This window comes from Colias philodice, chromosome 6 (assembly GCF_061535455.1).
Source record: "Colias philodice isolate Cphi_HAF_F1 chromosome 6, ilColPhil1 Martin Lab GWU primary, whole genome shotgun sequence".
In the NCBI taxonomy this organism is placed as follows: Eukaryota; Metazoa; Arthropoda; class Insecta; order Lepidoptera; family Pieridae; genus Colias; species Colias philodice.
In genome coordinates, this window is record NC_143091.1 from 2,084,183 (window position 1) to 2,104,761 (window position 20,579).

Here is a 20,579-nt window from a genome sequence, read left to right on the forward strand (position 1 = left end):
TCCCCGAGTGCCACACGAGGGTTATGCGTCTTTTTTTATTCTGTTTTTTAGTATTTGTTGTTACAGCGGCATCAGAAATACATCATATGAAATTTCGACTGTCTAACTGTCACGGTTCATGAGACAGAGGGATAGACAGACGGACAGCGGAGTCTTAGTAATAGGGTCTCGTTTTACCCTTTGGGTACGGAACCCTAAAGATCATACGCAACAGTGGCAACCCTAGCAAAAAATTAAATAAACTTGTTAAAATTTTGAATTTCGCAGGCTAGGGCCTTGTTCCGGTCAAAACAGTAGCCGCGCGAGTTTTAAAATCAAACAAATAATTATATGCGCTGAATGATGTGGCTGAATGTACTGTACTGAATCTGAATCTAAACGTATTTTACCAAAATAGTAGGTAGGTACCTAGATCATCGACAGTTATTTTTAAAACAGGGTTTACACTTTAGTAGTTTCATCTCACAATGACAGATGAATCGTAACAAAATGATCTCTTAATTCGACTCGCCGCGCCTGTGAACAACGACATGTCGTTAAAATACGTAAATCCACAGAGGATTCCTGTTGTACTTACTTAATGAACTATCTTCTTAAAATCACACCACAATCGGGAATGAATCAAAAGTGGATAAAGCGTACCTGCATCTCAGATTCAATAAGTACTTAAATGCATTAAATAAAACTACTTACCCGTTGTATCTTCATTATTATCTTCGGTGTTCGTCTCCAATGCTTTTCTTACCAATTGCTTGCTTATTTATTTATTACTAAAAATTTTCACATTTAATTTTAAAGGTTATTAACAAAAACAATAGAACTTACTTCGCAGAGGAAAAAAACACCGTCACGTATTCGAACTACTTCGCTGAATGTCACCTATATTGACAGATGTTCGACGTTTTACTTAAAAAATTGAAGTTTTGCACTTAAGTAATGAAATACGTTGTTTAAAGATGAGAAGCATTGTAACAAGTCAAGGCATTTGGTTCCATATAGCGGTGATGGGTTTCAGAATGTTTTACAATATTTATTTATGCATAATAGAACCGAATGCTTGTGGTTTTATTTTGCAATAAAAAATTACAATTAAATTATTTATTTATTTTACGCATAACCATACCACAGAAACCTGGTTCCATTTTGTGTATTAAAAATAATTGTCTATACATATAATAAAATCGTAGGAAAGTCAAAACTGTACATTGAATATTTTTTTAAAAGAATACATAATCCATGATCTATAATCGATATAGAAGCCAAAAACATAGTTTTTAGAATTTTTGTCTGTTTGTCTGTTTGTCTGTTTGTCTGTTTGTCGGTTTGTCTGTTTGTCTGTATGTTTGACCGGGCTAATCTCGAAAAGTACTGCATAGATTGACTTCAAATTTTGCATGAATATTACTAACAGGTCGGGTCAGGTTATAGGCTACATATTATCAAGCTATCACCTGCGGGGGAGGAGCTGTGAACCTTTATTTTTCTTACGTATTCTCTGTACTACGATAGCGTACAATCTAAAGACTCATGTTTAAATGTTGTTTTTGAGTAAGCCATGCTATTGTCTACCTTTACACTATAAAAACTACGTCATTTAAGTAATTTTGGCAGAGAAACAGTATAATGAATCTTAGTAGTATAAAGACAAATTTAAAACAGCGCCATCTATGAGATTTCATTAAAATCAAATCAATTTACATAATATTAACGCTTCTTGGAAATTCATAATTTAAATATTATGATGTTGTTGAGGTTGTTTTTTTTTAAAGTTAAATAAATAATTCATATCTTCCCAGAGTCCATTTCAGGTGCGCTTATATTTCATGTGAATATACTAAAATTTTATAAGTGAGGGTAGATGTTTATTATTTGATGTCAAACAAGACTTACAGTTAATATAGGTAATAGTAGATAACAGTGATTGTGTTCATTCGTTACATTTTTATAAATCTTCGGCTTTTTTTTAATTTTCGCCTTCTTGCGTTCCCACAAAAGGTAAGTTGTAGCTTTTATATTTATTCTTTATAATTATAATTACTTATATAGTTAGACTCATCTTTATAATTAGTTAAAGTATGACAAAATAAGAAAATGATGAAATTTTATTTTTATGTATAACTTTTACAAGACTATATTAAACGCCCAAAGAAGGTCACTTTAGTTCTTGAAAAAACTTTATTTGTTAGTAGCTTTTTAATAAACTAAGGTACAGTTATCTTTTGATTTTTTTTATTAACAGATTCAATGTTAATAAAAATTGACGATTTGCGTGAGGATGTAGTGGAAATTAGTAACCTTGCGCGTGGTCAATCATCAATCATCAATACATATAATAAAATTCTAGAAAAGTGATGTCTGTACAATGAAAATATGTAAAAAAAATTAGCAGGGGTTAAATTATTAAATCGATCCCAAACCCAAAACTGTAGTTAAAAATTTAACTTAAGCTGAGGTAGAAGGGGGAGGGGTCAAATTAAAATTATGCTTACTTCTAGGTAAATTTTCTACATAAATTAATGTCCTTTAAATTATGTCGTATTATATTTTTAACCCCCGACGCAAAAAGATGGGTGATAAGTGTTTGACCGTTATGTGTGTGTGTGTGTCTGTTTGTGTGTGTAATCCGAATTAGATGCGGTTTTGATGTTAGGCAGCATATTTTCTGACGCTGGTTCTTAGATAAAGTTTATCAAAATCGGTTCATCCATTTATTATACCTTTATAGGGGTAAAAGTGGGAATGTGGGAAAAAATATTAGTAATATTTTTATCCAATTCGGTTTATCCATTACAGCTTCTATTAGATTACAGCGGTAAAAGTGGGAATGAACAATAATGGAATGCGGTCAAATAATATACTCAAGCGGTAAGTATATCAAAATATGAAAGAATAACGTGTGAATTACAATTACGTAGTAATGTTTTATCGAAATGGTTCATCCGTTTATTACATATAGGGCACTTTAGGGGTGACAGTGGTTAGATAAATAAACCAAATGGAGCATCAAACGACAGGATATGACGTGTACATATAGGTACAATTAGATAATATGGTTTACATCAAAATCGGTTATCCTATTTACTAGGGGTGGAAAGGGAAGGGTTGAAAGTCTGTTAAAGAAGAGGGGGATATGGGAGCGAGAGGATAGCCACACCCTGGAAATTTTGAACTCTACTCAAAGCCACATAGGCCTGGCCCATGGCAATTTTTTTTCCTAAAGATACCACTTCTTTTGTCACTGTGGTCCATTACAATTTGTGCACGGTTACGGGCACCTTAACCGTGCACAAATTGAAAGATGTCAAGGAGCAACAAACTTATAGATATCAATATGATGTAGGAATGTAATATGGAGGTAGGTCTCGCTTACTTGAAAATAAGAAACCGAAGTTAAATATTTAAAAATTAAAAAAAAAACCAACGCATTGAATGTAAAGGAATAAATAATAATTTTACAAACTTCCCGACGATCTTTAAAATTAAGTACCATTATAAAAAAAAATAATATATGATATGATAATGATGGTATGGCAGCCCCGACGACTTTGTTTTTTTATTTTTATAAATATTTAAAATGGTATTTATTAATTTTTATTGCACGGTCTAAGCGGTTTAGTTACTACAGGCGTGAGACAGGAAAGATGAGCGCTGAGACAAACGTCAAAACGCAAAGGAATAGAATCCGCTATCGATACTAATTGTCATAAGCGTATGATGTTTTGCTAAGGATTTGTTCACCCTACCAACGACGTCGACGACCACGAACAAAATTTTCATCCAGTTGTAATTTAACAAAATTGTGCAAAACACAATTAAAAATAAAATATTAAAATTTCCTGTCGTTCTGGTGATTGGAATTTTTATATTTGAGATCAACGAATGAAAAAATAGATTATTCGTAGAAACGGTGGCTCCTAGAAAAAAAAATATTTGAAGTTTTTTATAGATAATTTTATTATCTACAATTTTGGTAGAAGGTAATTATATGATTAACTTACCGTCTCGGCGAAAATGCAAAGAACCTATTTTTATATTAATTGTCCTCGAATTTTTTTTATTTCCGAGTACCAAAACTAAACTTCAAATAAATTTTTTCTAGGAGCTACCGTTTCTACAAAAAAATCTATTTTTTCATTCATTGATCTCAAAAAAAAAAAATTCCAAGCACCAGAACGACAGGAAATTTTAATATTTTATTCTAATTGTGTTAAGCACAATTTTGTTAAATTGCGACTGGATGAAAATTTTGTTCGTGGTCGTCGTCGTCGTTGGTAGGGTGAACAAATCCTTAGCAAAACATCATACGCTTATGTCAATTATCAGTATCGATAGCGGATTCTATTCCTTTGCGTTTTGACGTTTGTCTCGGCGCTCAGTTGCTTCACGATTTATTATCAAAAACATCCATACAAGGAAGGAAGAAAAATAAATTTGCTCCCTTCCCCTCTGGTGCCTAAAAATAAATTTTACGTAGAAAATTAATTAGGCATTTATTTTTTTATTTTTTAGCTCAGTTTAGTAATAAATTTTACTAACAGTTCTTTTAATTATTTATGGTACGTGTTTATTCAATAAAAATTAAGTAGTAACTACTATGCAGTCACTATTCCACGCGGACGAAGTCGCGGGCACAGCTAGTTATTAATAGAAGTATGTGTAATGTATAATGGTACCAAGTAGGTGCGGATCTGTTTTGTATAAAATGACATGATAGTAATATCGTTTATTTGTTTGAACAAAGCAGTCCCGTGGTGGTGGTTCGGTTTTGCTTAATATGGTATTATTCGTTGTTGCTGGTGGTTCCTTTCTGCTTTTAGTATACCTTGTTTCCAACGTAAAAATCATGTGGTTCTTGTTTGTATAAGAATTTAGACCACGTTTGAATGAGTATTCTTCAATAAAAGTAAAAAACGAAATTTGTCGAGTGGTTCCATTTTGCATAAATACGGACAATTGTACGTATCAATCAATCTCAATTGATGAGTCTTTGAATGTTTATGAATAGATTTTTTAGTGTTTATGGCCATATCAAATGATAAGTTTTTGTTAGCCTGTCGAGTAATGAGCAGATAATAAAGGGGCTTATACACATTATTTTTATACTTAGATATTATTTAAAGACCCTTTGAACGTAGTGTAAGGTTTTGAATATATAAAAGATTATGTATTCTATGGTTATTTATGTACCTATTTTTGAATAATTTTATTAAATATACACATTCAGTTTGACATTCATATGATTCGATAAAAAATAAAATCAGATTCGAAATTGAAGCAGTATTTGTAATATAATCTCACTTGCTGAAAATAATCATTAACGGCGCATTGCCATCAAACGAGCGAATACTCATTCTAACCCAACTATGTCAAATCCTTTGGATAAACAGGCGTAGAGCATCCTTCGATATTTCTAGTGCGTTCGAAAATATTCTCTGCAATGTTCTAATACTGAACGACACTGAATACGACTTTTCGCCTATACTTAACTAGCTTTCCGATTGCGGCTTCGCCCGCTTTGTCTAAAACCTAATTAATTATATACTAAAACCTTCCACGCATCGAAATCCGTTTTATGCATACAAAGGGACATTGGGACAAAGAAAGCGACTTTGTTTTATACTATGTAGTGAAGATCACGAAAGAATGTTCTTGCTCTAGCTCTGGCTCTATGTTCGTTTGATGTAAAAGCACCGTTATATTTTAACTATTTGATGTTGTACAACATCCTTTAAGTAATTTAAAGTTGACACGTAATACAGTACCTACTTAGAAATTACCGACTCTTGTGAATTAACTAAAAAACTAAATTGAAATGTCCATCAAACAATCTTACAGGCTAATTATAACGATAAATAAAAAATGTTTTTGATCCGCGTGTGGAATTCAAAGGCTTGATACATTTAAACTTATAGACCTCCTGTATGTATGACCATGTAGTTTTTTATGTAGTTAGATAAATAGAAGTATGAAAATTTGAATAAAATACGCTTTTTCTGACTATTGTTAAGTAATCACCTGACCGTTACGAGATATATAATTAGATGTAAATTAATAAAAATAATAAGGCAACTAATAATAAAAATATTTGTATACTAAAGAAGTTAAATATGTTTACAGCATTTGTAGAAGCTGCCTAGGTTCACAGTAACGCAATTAAAGATAGTAAAATTATATTAGCTCAGACGATAACACTGCATATTTCACAAATACAGTGTAAAGTGTAAACATCTATGATTAATATACAGCTCAAAATGTTTGTTTTTTTTTCTATTTTTTTATTATACTACTGTATAGGTATAATACCTTTAAGAGGTCCCCTATAGCCATCGAGATAGTATGTACTACGTACTAGAGAGGCGATCGCTACTACACTCTCTTTAACACGAGCTAGAGGTAAGAATCACAAGTCTCTTTAGTCTGTGTCGGACTGTGCCCCCCGCTTGCCGCGTCAACACGTGTTATTGCTCTGTTCAAAATGCCTTCGTGTTTGCTTAGATATTGTTTTACAAGTTCCCATAATACAAACAAAGCCCGAGGAGTGACTTTTCACCAGTAAGTTTCCTTATTATGAGTAAGTCATGCATTTTACTAATATTGTTATCATTTTGCGAAAAATCACCACGCGTTCTGCGTTTCGCGCCATTTTTCATAGACTAACAGTACAGACGTGACACTATCGATGAGTCTGTTAAAAAAATGTAACTGGATTTTTTTAACTATGTATATATACTAGGAAAGATTACCGTGGTGTAGTACCTAAATATTTATACTTTTACCCGACTACGCAAAGTAAAACGGTAGGTTATATTAAGTAATATTTATTTATTTACCTATTTTTATTTATTAAAAAAAGGTTAATCAACAGTTGTTCCAATAGGATTTATAAATTATTATGCACAACAATTACAAATAAACACAACATTCACAGAAACTAATACAGTAAAAGTTCCTTAATCGCGCTTCCTTTATTCGTGTTTTCACTATTCGCGGATTAAAAAAATGCGACCCAATTTCAATATTCACGACTAAAAACTTTTTTTATTCGCGGATTTAATAAGTACATACATAATAATAAAATTATTCCAATAGGTATCTTACCCAATATCCTTGTCAAATGGAATAATAAGAAAGTAAAATAGATCTTATTACAAGTTTGCCTAAAGTACATAATATTATGTTCTTAAATGATATCGCCGAGGCCTTTGACACAAGCCGCCTTTGTCGCAAGCCACCTCTGCGGCGATTGATGTTTTTGAGAATGTAAATAAACAGAATGGAAGCAACCTTATAACTCAATAAATAAAGTATATTTTTAAATGTAGTTCCGTTTATAGTAAAAGCCGCTTTGCGTATTTATTGTTTCGTCTTTCACATTCGTTACAAAAATTGTGATCGAGTAAGGGGGCGTCCATAAATTACGTGAGGTGTTTTTTAAAATTTTCTGCACCTCCCTCCCTCCCTGGTGAGATGTCGTGAGAATTTATTCAACCCCTCCCCCATCCTCGAATCTCACGTGAGATTTTTCAAAATGTGAGTTTCTTATACGTAAACGCCATCAACATTGAATCATCGTATCCATTTAATTAGGGCTATTATAAACCAATACTCCAAAATTCGATTACATCATGAAGCAAAAAGTGATAAAACTATTGATTACTACACAAAACGACAAAAGCTTACTAAATTGATACTATTTAAAGGAAATTAAAATACATAGTTTAATATAAAATCCTCGTTTTATTAATTCCCTAGTATCAGTACCACCAGATAGTACCGAGTAAACAGATTGCACAATGTGTCGCATCTGCACGCATTGCTTAATCTTTGAACTTGAAGCCACGCCCCGCTCGTTCCACACGTACCCCACCACATCGGCCGCGCGTAATGTTTTTGTTTGGAATAACCCCTCTAGTAGTACATACTATCTCTATGCCTATAGCGCGTAAAGTTGTTTTCACAGCACAGAAAAGTCATCAGACGCTTGAAGAAAACGCCTTTCCTGCTTTCTTTTTACCTACTCACATTTAAATACAAACAAAACTATACACTTTACTATGCAGTAACAGGTCTAAAGCGAAATATCCTAGAAAACTTTTTAAAATTAGTTTTTCCCGCTTTTGTATCAACACTCACAATGTTTCACTGTTCAAATATATTAAAATTATTGTTTTCCACAAACATACACACAATTACACATTATAAACACACACATAAATAAACAAATTTACCTTATTCAGTTCCATATCGCACACACAAATGAAAAATTAAAAATAAATTAAACAAATTAAAATGAAATCAAACTAACTTTTTGTCGCGTGCCATTTACGTGATTCAAGCACAGACTGCATTATCAGACACATAATTATAACTGATAACACTTGATAAACATCTCCCTGTACTGACGAGATGAGACTGGTTTAAATCATACGTTATTATCTACTGAGTGTTATAAACAAATTCTTTGTCTGTCAACTAAGAGCATACTATATTCAGAATCTTGGTAAGATACTGTTATGGCCTGTTACTGAGGCAAAACTGTTAATATAGACTTATAAAGAAATATTGTGAGGATTACATTCCTAATGTATATGAATGATCAACTAATTACACAAGTTACGAGGAAAAATTCCGCGGCACATTATAAAAAAATAATCCAACTAATGCATAAATACAAGCGTCTATCAGTAGGACTTCATGATGCATATATACTGAACTCAATTACTCAATTGTACATGATCCACTATTTAAAAAGTAAACATAATTGTGATTTTTTTATATATAAATCTAAATTATAAACCCTATCAAGATCAACGAAACGACAACCGCTTCTCATACTATGGACTATGGTCCTGATATATTCCAATATTTAACTAAATCAGACCATTGGTCAGTAGGACGAGAAAAAGATTGAAGCAGAACTTAATTTTTTTTCAGCAATTTGGCATTTTGTAATAATCACTACATAGTATAAAACAAAGTCGCTTTCTCTGTCCCTATGTCCCTATGTATGCTTAAATCTTTAAAACTACGCAACGGATTTTGATGCAGTTTTTTTTTATAGATAGAGTGATTCCAGAGGAAGGTTTTAGTATATAATTTATTATGTTTTAGACAAAGCGGGCGAAGCCGCGGGCGGAAAGCTAGTAACATTATAAAAATCATCAACGTACCATTTACAAAAATGTGCTTTTAATAAGAACCATTAAGATTGATCGCAAATTAATTAATAGATAACATTGCCTAATTTCAAAGAAGCAATCTCAATATAAACGTTACAACTCGATACAAAGAAAGTTTGTCTCAAAAACAACATATAACAGATCGTGTCGAATAGAAATGCTGTTGAATCTATCTTCTATACATATAATAAAATCGTAGGAAAGTCAAAACTGTACATTGAATATTTTTTTAAAAGAATACATAATCCATGATCTATAATCGATATAGAAGCCAAAAACATAGTTTTTAGAATTTTTGTCTGTTTGTCTGTTTGTCTGTTTGTCTGTATGTTTGTCCAGGCTAATCTCGAAAAGTACTGCATAGATTGACTTCAAATTTTGCATGAATATTACTAACAGGTCGAGTGAGGCTTTTTTAAACATATTATCATGCTATCACCTCCGGGGGAGGAGCTGTGAACCTTTTTTTTTCTTACGTATTCCGTGTATTCTGCCCACCAGAGACTAAAGAGCAGTAACAGCCCTTTTGTGATTTTTCGTTTTATTAGTGATTCTGAAAGCGGGTTTCTTAAGCTTTCTATTGAATTAACTTACTTATTTCTAAGACTATAAGAATGGTTTTTATTTAACAGTTTTCACTTACTGCAAACGAAAAAAATTAACAATTTGGCGTGATTTCCCAACTAAAATACAGTATAAATTATACTGCAGATTAAATTTTAAGGTTTCATAACTAAAATGCAGTAAGCAATATAATTTTACAGTTCTTTAGATAGTTTTATATTTCTGGAAAAAAATTAAAAAAAAAATTAATACGCAGTAAAATTTACCGCCATACAAGCTATTTTTACTGCAAATTAAGAAAATACAATTTATTGTCACGAACTCCCAACTAAAATGCAGTAAAATCAAAGCTTGTCGCATTTTAGTTGTGAATACTTAACATTCTTTTATCATTATAAACTGACTAACACGCAGTAAAATACAGCATTACTGCAGATTAGTTTGGATAGCATAATGACACAGATATGATTATTCCTAGCTAAAGTGCAGTTAATGTTTTAAATACTGCAACTGTGAACTAGCTATTTTTCTTACTGCACTAGTAAATTGAACACTTTTTTCTTAAAAAACTAACTAAAATGCAGTATTTTTTTGACCTTACTGCATGTTAGTTGGGTTTCTTGACAAAATAACTGATCCAAACGCAGTAATAGGGCTTTTTGCTGCATTTTACTAAGTTTAAAATGGTATTTTTTACAAAAAAGGCTATGCAGTAATAGGCACCAAAAAGAATAAATGGCCATAATAAATTCAGTTATTAAGATATATTTTTTTTTATTGCTTTAACGTGTGAACCTATGCCTTTACAACCTTTCTGCATTCAAATTTTTTTGCTTATCATTCTGTTGATTTTTTAAAATCAATTCTTAACTTTAAATGCGTTTTACTCGAAATCGTGATTTTGCTGTTACTGCACTTTAGTGTATGGTGGGCAGTATTACGACAGCGTACAATCTAAAGACTCATGTTTAAATGTTGGTTTCGGGTAAGCCAAGCTATTATCTAGCTTTACACAATAAAAACTATGTCATTTACGTAATTTGGGCAGAGAATCAGTTTAATGAATTTATTAGTATACAAATTTGAAACAGCGCCATCTATGAGATTTCGTAAAAATCAAATCAATTTACATGTTAACACTATAACTGGACACAATGTTAAAAATTAATAATTTAAATATAATTATGTTATTTATTTATTTAACTCTTTAACCCATATCTTCCCTTCCCTATAAGGTGCAAAGAATACTTATACTCTAAAAAAAGAGGTACTTGATAAGGTGCGCTTGTAATTCGTGTGAACTGTGAATATACTACATTTTTAAAACTGAGGGTAGATGTTTATTATTTTAAGTCAAACTAGACACCATTACAGTTAATCTAATATTGATTGTGTTCATTGGTTACATTTTTAAAAATCTTCGTGTTTTAAAAATTCGATAACGAGGCGGGACTCGAACCAGCATTCTTTAGTGGTCGAATTTTTTCTATTCTTTATAAATTTATTGTTTATGAATTTATATTTATAAACAATAATACAAAAAGGTTAGTTCGTTGATAATTATTATTCCTTCATCATTTACATGTTGTAAGTAAAAATATACTTTGACTGTTAATACTTTTGTTCAGTATTTACCTGTATGATTATTGCTTGGTAATTAATATAATATTTTCATGTCGTATACCTAATTAAAAACATAAGTTTGATGTGAAACTAGCTGGATTTATTTTTACACACTCACAGTCTTATATTTTGTGTTAATGTTAAAATAGTATTAATAGTGTAAATCATAATATTTTTTCACAATTAAAAATATTGATGGTGTTGGCATCGAATTAAACCGCGCTGTCGTTTCGTTCACAAAAAGTGAAGTTATGAGGACCGAATATGTAGCCGCCTCAACTTACGGAAACGAGAGTAACCTGCGTTGTCTGTTAGTTATTGTATAGTCGAATTTAACGTTACATGGAAATTGGAATCTAATTATATGTATACTTATATACTTATATTAAATCTGTAGAGGTCAATTCTGTACATGAAATATATTTCCTAAATAACTATCACGAGGTGATTAGGGATCGACACTGACGCCAAAAATTTTTCCATCTGTCTGTCTGTATAACCGTTATAGAAACAAAAACTACTCGACGGATTTAAACGAAACTTGGTACAATTATTTTTCATATTCGTGAGCAGAGCAGTAACTCCATTTTTAAGCTTTCGTCGCGTGTGCAACCTACGGGTTAAAGCTACACAGAAATCAAGTATGAAAGAAATGTTCTCCATATTATATAAAAAATATCTCCTGACATCATAAATGTCTATCTTTTATGGTTGAGCTTAGGAGTTCAAAGCTTTCTGATTATATTTGTCTACTAGCTGTGCCCGCGACTTCGTCCGCGTGGAATAGTGACTATGGGACCTATGACCATGGGCTCAGGGTGGGGCAAGAATAATTGTTTTTATTTTCATGCTTCCACTCCCACGCCCACTCCCAGGCCCACGCCAACGCCCACGCCCACTCTTCCTACACTTCACAATTGGTACCTACCAGATCAAAGCCAGGGTAAGCGCCCCACCCAGCCCCACCGTGGCTACGCCCATGCTGAATTACTACTTAACATACAATTATTGAGTAAATACGTACTACCATAAATAATTAAAAGAATTGTTATTAAAGTTTCTTACTAAACTGAGCTAAAAAACTTACGTACCAACTTATTAAAGAAAATCAAGAAATGAAATGCCTAACCTATACCAAATAGTTACTACATAATATTGTAATTAAAAATTATGATTAGTATATAATATCGAAAATCAAAAAAGAAATGCCTAACTAATTCTACGTAAAATTTATTTTAAATTATGTCATATTATTTTTTAGGAACCAGGGGGGGAGAGGAGCAAATTCTATTTCCTTCCTTTCTTAAATGGATGTTTTTAATAATGTATGGTGTAGCCACTGATCAGCTTAATCAGAAACTTAATTGAAACAGTTCTTATCCAAATCTTGTGCTATCAGATTTAATTCGCCACGAAATTCTCGGTAAACAAGGGCCAAATAAAAATTTTATATGTTTATTATTAAATAAGCAAACATCCAGCTATTGCCTAGTACCTTTTATATTCATATATTTTTTTGTATACTAGGCCTGAATTTTCTTCTAACGTTTTTCGTTCTCGAGATCTTCATTACCCTCAAATCACTCTTGATCACAACATTGTTGTTCAGATACTATACCTACTTACTCCAGAAACATTTCTATACAACGAAATAAAAACAACAAAGCTTAGCTTCATCGCGGGGCCACACATATTTTAAGCTAGACAGTCTCTGGCCCCCTATAAAGTTAATTGTTAATATAAAGTTAATTGTTAAAATATATCATTCCCTTTATGGTCAGTAAAATTGTCCGTATTTAAGCAAAAAGGAACCACCCAGCAAAAACGCACTTCTGAGATATCAAAGGATTTACAAAAACATTTGCAGCTCTGTTAGATGAAGTAAAATTGAAATTTATTTTATTTAAATTCATTGATAAATTACTTATTTAAGTATGTGTATATAAATTTGCTCTGAATATTTTTAAACTTTCTAGATAATTAAGAAAATGTGCATGTGGTTCCTTTTAACATTTATCAATTGATAGGTTTTCTCTTATACAAAAAGGAACCACATCCCAGGGATTTAATGATATAAATGAAACTATGTATTTATAATATCGTAATTAAAGCTTTTATTAATAAAATATATAAAATAATACTTATATAGGACGTTTATTCGACGTTATCATCAAATTGGATTTCGAAATCCACCGTGTCTAGTCCATCTATGTGGTCTTCTATTGCATCATCACTAATGAGACCGTTATAAAAACTGTGCATCTTGTGGAATGAGATGTAATATGGACTGAATATCGCTAGAAGGTGAAGAAAGCTTCTCCAGAGGCAGCGACGTATAAGGTTCTTCGTTATCTTCTGTAATAAAAAGAAAAAAGCTTTAAATCAAAATAATAAAGCCGCGTGGCTTTTATACGTAGGTAGGTATATGGCGACAGCAAAATATTATTAGTTCTTATAAAGCCGTGTCCCTACTAGACGACTAAGTATGTTGTATGTACATGCGCCATGTACAAAAAACTGGCTAAGTGCGAGTCGGACTCGCGCAACGAAGAGTTCCGTACCATTATCTATAAAAACGCCAAAAAAATCACGGCTTATTTTATGGGAGCTTCTTAAATACGTATTTATTAAGCTATTGCATAGCTTCTATCGCGGGCCTTGAGCGCGGGGACCGAATCGAGAAATTCCGTTACGAAAAAACCTCACGCTCTCCACTCCGACGGGCTCGGAGGTGTGGCTTGAAGGCATGCTATGCAATAGCTTTACCGCGGCAGTCCCCGAGTGCCACACGAGGGTTATGCGTCTTTTTTTATTCTGTTTTTTAGTATTTGTTGTTACAGCGGCATCAGAAATACATCATATGAAATTTCGACTGTCTAACTGTCACGGTTCATGAGACAGAGGGATAGACAGACGGACAGCGGAGTCTTAGTAATAGGGTCTCGTTTTACCCTTTGGGTACGGAACCCTAAAGATCATACGCAACAGTGGCAACCCTAGCAAAAAATTAAATAAACTTGTTAAAATTTTGAATTTCGCAGGCTAGGGCCTTGTTCCGGTCAAAACAGTAGCCGCGCGAGTTTTAAAATCAAACAAATAATTATATGCGCTGAATGATGTGGCTGAATGTACTGTACTGAATCTGAATCTAAACGTATTTTACCAAAATAGTAGGTAGGTACCTAGATCATCGACAGTTATTTTTAAAACAGGGTTTACACTTTAGTAGTTTCATCTCACAATGACAGATGAATCGTAACAAAATGATCTCTTAATTCGACTCGCCGCGCCTGTGAACAACGACATGTCGTTAAAATACGTAAATCCACAGAGGATTCCTGTTGTACTTACTTAATGAACTATCTTCTTAAAATCACACCACAATCGGGAATGAATCAAAAGTGGATAAAGCGTACCTGCATCTCAGATTCAATAAGTACTTAAATGCATTAAATAAAACTACTTACCCGTTGTATCTTCATTATTATCTTCGGTGTTCGTCTCCAATGCTTTTCTTACCAATTGCTTGCTTATTTATTTATTACTAAAAATTTTCACATTTAATTTTAAAGGTTATTAACAAAAACAATAGAACTTACTTCGCAGAGGAAAAAAACACCGTCACGTATTCGAACTACTTCGCTGAATGTCACCTATATTGACAGATGTTCGACGTTTTACTTAAAAAATTGAAGTTTTGCACTTAAGTAATGAAATACGTTGTTTAAAGATGAGAAGCATTGTAACAAGTCAAGGCATTTGGTTCCATATAGCGGTGATGGGTTTCAGAATGTTTTACAATATTTATTTATGCATAATAGAACCGAATGCTTGTGGTTTTATTTTGCAATAAAAAATTACAATTAAATTATTTATTTATTTTACGCATAACCATACCACAGAAACCTGGTTCCATTTTGTGTATTAAAAATAATTGTTATTAATAGAAGTATGTGTAATGTATAATGGTACCAAGTAGGTGCGGATCTGTTTTGTATAAAATGACATGATAGTAATATCGTTTATTTGTTTGAACAAAGCAGTCCCGTGGTGGTGGTTCGGTTTTGCTTAATATGGTATTATTCGTTGTTGCTGGTGGTTCCTTTCTGCTTTTAGTATACCTTGTTTCCAACGTAAAAATCATGTGGTTCTTGTTTGTATAAGAATTTAGACCACGTTTGAATGAGTATTCTTCAATAAAAGTAAAAAACGAAATTTGTCGAGTGGTTCCATTTTGCATAAATACGGACAATTGTACGTATCAATCAATCTCAATTGATGAGTCTTTGAATGTTTATGAATAGATTTTTTAGTGTTTATGGCCATATCAAATGATAAGTTTTTGTTAGCCTGTCGAGTAATGAGCAGATAATAAAGGGGCTTATACACATTATTTTTATACTTAGATATTATTTAAAGACCCTTTGAACGTAGTGTAAGGTTTTGAATATATAAAAGATTATGTATTCTATGGTTATTTATGTACCTATTTTTGAATAATTTTATTAAATATACACATTCAGTTTGACATTCATATGATTCGATAAAAAATAAAATCAGATTCGAAATTGAAGCAGTATTTGTAATATAATCTCACTTGCTGAAAATAATCATTAACGGCGCATTGCCATCAAACGAGCGAATACTCATTCTAACCCAACTATGTCAAATCCTTTGGATAAACAGGCGTAGAGCATCCTTCGATATTTCTAGTGCGTTCGAAAATATTCTCTGCAATGTTCTAATACTGAACGACACTGAATACGACTTTTCGCCTATACTTAACTAGCTTTCCGATTGCGGCTTCGCCCGCTTTGTCTAAAACCTAATTACTTATATACTAAAACCTTCCACGCATCGAAATCCGTTTTATGCATACAAAGGGACATTGGGACAAAGAAAGCGACTTTGTTTTATACTATGTAGTGAAGATCACGAAAGAATGTTCTTGCTCTAGCTCTGGCTCTATGTTCGTTTGATGTAAAAGCACCGTTATATTTTAACTATTTGATGTTGTACAACATCCTTTAAGTAATTTAAAGTTGACACGTAATACAGTACCTACTTAGAAATTACCGACTCTTGTGAATTAACTAAAAAACTAAATTGAAATGTCCATCAAACAATCTTACAGGCTAATTATAACGATAAATAAAAAATGTTTTTGATCCGCGTGTGGAATTCAAAGGCTTGATACATTTAAACTTATAGACCTCCTGTATGTATGACCATGTAGTTTTTTATGTAGTTAGATAAATAGAAGTATGAAAATTTGAATAAAATACGCTTTTTCTGACTATTGTTAAGTAATCACCTGACCGTTACGAGATATATAATTAGATGTAAATTAATAAAAATAATAAGGCAACTAATAATAAAAATATTTGTATACTAAAGAAGTTAAATATGTTTACAGCATTTGTAGAAGCTGCCTAGGTTCACAGTAACGCAATTAAAGATAGTAAAATTATATTAGCTCAGACGATAACACTGCATATTTCACAAATACAGTGTAAAGTGTAAACATCTATGATTAATATACAGCTCAAAATGTTTGTTTTTTTTTCTATTTTTTTATTATACTACTGTATAGGTATAATACCTTTAAGAGGTCCCCTATAGCCATCGAGATAGTATGTACTACGTACTAGAGAGGCGATCGCTACTACACTCTCTTTAACACGAGCTAGAGGTAAGAATCACAAGTCTCTTTAGTCTGTGTCGGACTGTGCCCCCCGCTTGCCGCGTCAACACGTGTTATTGCTCTGTTCAAAATGCCTTCGTGTTTGCTTAGATATTGTTTTACAAGTTCCCATAATACAAACAAAGCCCGAGGAGTGACTTTTCACCAGTAAGTTTCCTTATTATGAGTAAGTCATGCATTTTACTAATATTGTTATCATTTTGCGAAAAATCACCACGCGTTCTGCGTTTCGCGCCATTTTTCATAGACTAACAGTACAGACGTGACACTATCGATGAGTCTGTTAAAAAAATGTAACTGGATTTTTTTAACTATGTATATATACTAGGAAAGATTACCGTGGTGTAGTACCTAAATATTTATACTTTTACCCGACTACGCAAAGTAAAACGGTAGGTTATATTAAGTAATATTTATTTATTTACCTATTTTTATTTATTAAAAAAAGGTTAATCAACAGTTGTTCCAATAGGATTTATAAATTATTATGCACAACAATTACAAATAAACACAACATTCACAGAAACTAATACAGTAAAAGTTCCTTAATCGCGCTTCCTTTATTCGTGTTTTCACTATTCGCGGATTAAAAAAATGCGACCCAATTTCAATATTCACGACTAAAAACTTTTTTTATTCGCGGATTTAATAAGTACATACATAATAATAAAATTATTCCAATAGGTATCTTACCCAATATCCTTGTCAAATGGAATAATAAGAAAGTAAAATAGATCTTATTACAAGTTTGCCTAAAGTACATAATATTATGTTCTTAAATGATATCGCCGAGGCCTTTGACACAAGCCGCCTTTGTCGCAAGCCACCTCTGCGGCGATTGATGTTTTTGAGAATGTAAATAAACAGAATGGAAGCAACCTTATAACTCAATAAATAAAGTATATTTTTAAATGTAGTTCCGTTTATAGTAAAAGCCGCTTTGCGTATTTATTGTTTCGTCTTTCACATTCGTTACAAAAATTGTGATCGAGTAAGGGGGCGTCCATAAATTACGTGAGGTGTTTTTTAAAATTTTCTGCACCTCCCTCCCTCCCTGGTGAGATGTCGTGAGAATTTATTCAACCCCTCCCCCATCCTCGAATCTCACGTGAGATTTTTCAAAATGTGAGTTTCTTATACGTAAACGCCATCAACATTGAATCATCGTATCCATTTAATTAGGGCTATTATAAACCAATACTCCAAAATTCGATTACATCATGAAGCAAAAAGTGATAAAACTATTGATTACTACACAAAACGACAAAAGCTTACTAAATTGATACTATTTAAAGGAAATTAAAATACATAGTTTAATATAAAATCCTCGTTTTATTAATTCCCTAGTATCAGTACCACCAGATAGTACCGAGTAAACAGATTGCACAATGTGTCGCATCTGCACGCATTGCTTAATCTTTGAACTTGAAGCCACGCCCCGCTCGTTCCACACGTACCCCACCACATCGGCCGCGCGTAATGTTTTTGTTTGGAATAACCCCTCTAGTAGTACATACTATCTCTATGCCTATAGCGCGTAAAGTTGTTTTCACAGCACAGAAAAGTCATCAGACGCTTGAAGAAAACGCCTTTCCTGCTTTCTTTTTACCTACTCACATTTAAATACAAACAAAACTATACACTTTACTATGCAGTAACAGGTCTAAAGCGAAATATCCTAGAAAACTTTTTAAAATTAGTTTTTCCCGCTTTTGTATCAACACTCACAATGTTTCACTGTTCAAATATATTAAAATTATTGTTTTCCACAAACATACACACAATTACACATTATAAACACACACATAAATAAACAAATTTACCTTATTCAGTTCCATATCGCACACACAAATGAAAAATTAAAAATAAATTAAACAAATTAAAATGAAATCAAACTAACTTTTTGTCGCGTGCCATTTACGTGATTCAAGCACAGACTGCATTATCAGACACATAATTATAACTGATAACACTTGATAAACATCTCCCTGTACTGACGAGATGAGACTGGTTTAAATCATACGTTATTATCTACTGAGTGTTATAAACAAATTCTTTGTCTGTCAACTAAGAGCATACTATATTCAGAATCTTGGTAAGATACTGTTATGGCCTGTTACTGAGGCAAAACTGTTAATATAGACTTATAAAGAAATATTGTGAGGATTACATTCCTAATGTATATGAATGATCAACTAATTACACAAGTTACGAGGAAAAATTCCGCGGCACATTATAAAAAAATAATCCAACTAATGCATAAATACAAGCGTCTATCAGTAGGACTTCATGATGCATATATACTGAACTCAATTACTCAATTGTACATGATCCACTATTTAAAAAGTAAACATAATGAAGAATGTTACTAGGTATGCCAAATCCCTTGAAATTGTGTCTCAGTAAAGCCTGTATGTATACAAATACACTAGTTTTTGTCGTAGTCAAAAATACCAAGTAGTTTTGATTTTATACGCATTCAAAGTTTCGAAAAATATCGAGTCCCGCTAATAGTCACGTGACCGCTTGTGACGTCACGTCACAACGCACCGCGCGGCCGCGTCCCCGCGCGGTGTGTATAAAGCAAAATTACCAATCTTCTATTGGATGATACGTGTAATATTCAAGACCAAATCTAAAAAATAAAATATATATCAAACTAGATGATATGTTCAACGATTCTGTTTAATCAAAAACATAAAATATTAAAATTGACTCGATAAAAAAAAATCACCAAGTTAGCTCTAATTTTCACACTTTTACGTTTTCTACTTGACATGGTAATACTTATTATGATTTTTTTTTCATAAACAATTATATTAAAACATTTGCAAGATATTTGTCAGATCATTTTGTGTAATTACTTTTAGTTTTGGTTTTATTTTTGGCGCTCTTTTTTTCTCGAGATAAACGTTTGGTTTTGTCACGATAAAAGTGGTTTATCGCAGATAAAACCAAAACTAAAAGTAATTACACAAAATGATCTGACAAATATCTTGCAAATGTTTTAATATAAGTAATTGTTTATGAAAAAAAAATCATAATAAGTATTACCATGTCAAGTATCTAGTGTCATGTTTTTGATTGAACAGAATCGTTGAACATATCATCTAGTTTGATATATATTTTATTTTTTAGATTTGGTCTTGAATATTACACGTATCATCTAATTGAAGATTGGTAATTTTGCTTTATACGCACCTTAGTATCAAGTCGGCAGCGCTGTAGTAGGTGTTATAGCTTGCGCAGTATTTTGAAGGGTTTTCGTCCGCGAATTTCGTTAATAGTCCAATAATAGTAATTATTATTCGTTTAATAAAATAACAGTCATGCCAAAGTTTCATCTTTATTTAATAGTTTCTCAAAATATTCTATACGATTGCGTTTTTGCACTGCTGATCTCTGAGGTTTATCTTCATTTTCCTGTTGACATTTGAATTTGTGTGGAACTATACCCTGTTTTTGTTTAATTCTTCCCCCGACCAACTTATATTTTAGTATAGTTCTCC

General features: G+C 32.3%; 1 protein-coding gene across 2 annotated transcripts in view; it reads right to left on the reverse strand.

The window, feature by feature from the left end:
- LOC149487515 (protein brown-like) overlaps window positions 1-8,406 on the reverse strand; it is a 32,357-nt gene extending 23,951 nt beyond the window's left edge. The window contains exon 1 of one of the 2 annotated variants that reach the window (XM_089696126.1): window positions 8,229-8,406. In XM_089696126.1, the coding sequence (XP_089552252.1) occupies window positions 8,229-8,243 (15 nt within the window). In that variant the 5' untranslated portion in view covers window positions 8,244-8,406. The remainder of the gene's footprint in view (window positions 1-8,228) is intronic. The other variant, XM_089696125.1, reaches the window with a different exon arrangement.
- Between the last annotated feature and the right edge of the window lie 12,173 nt (window positions 8,407-20,579).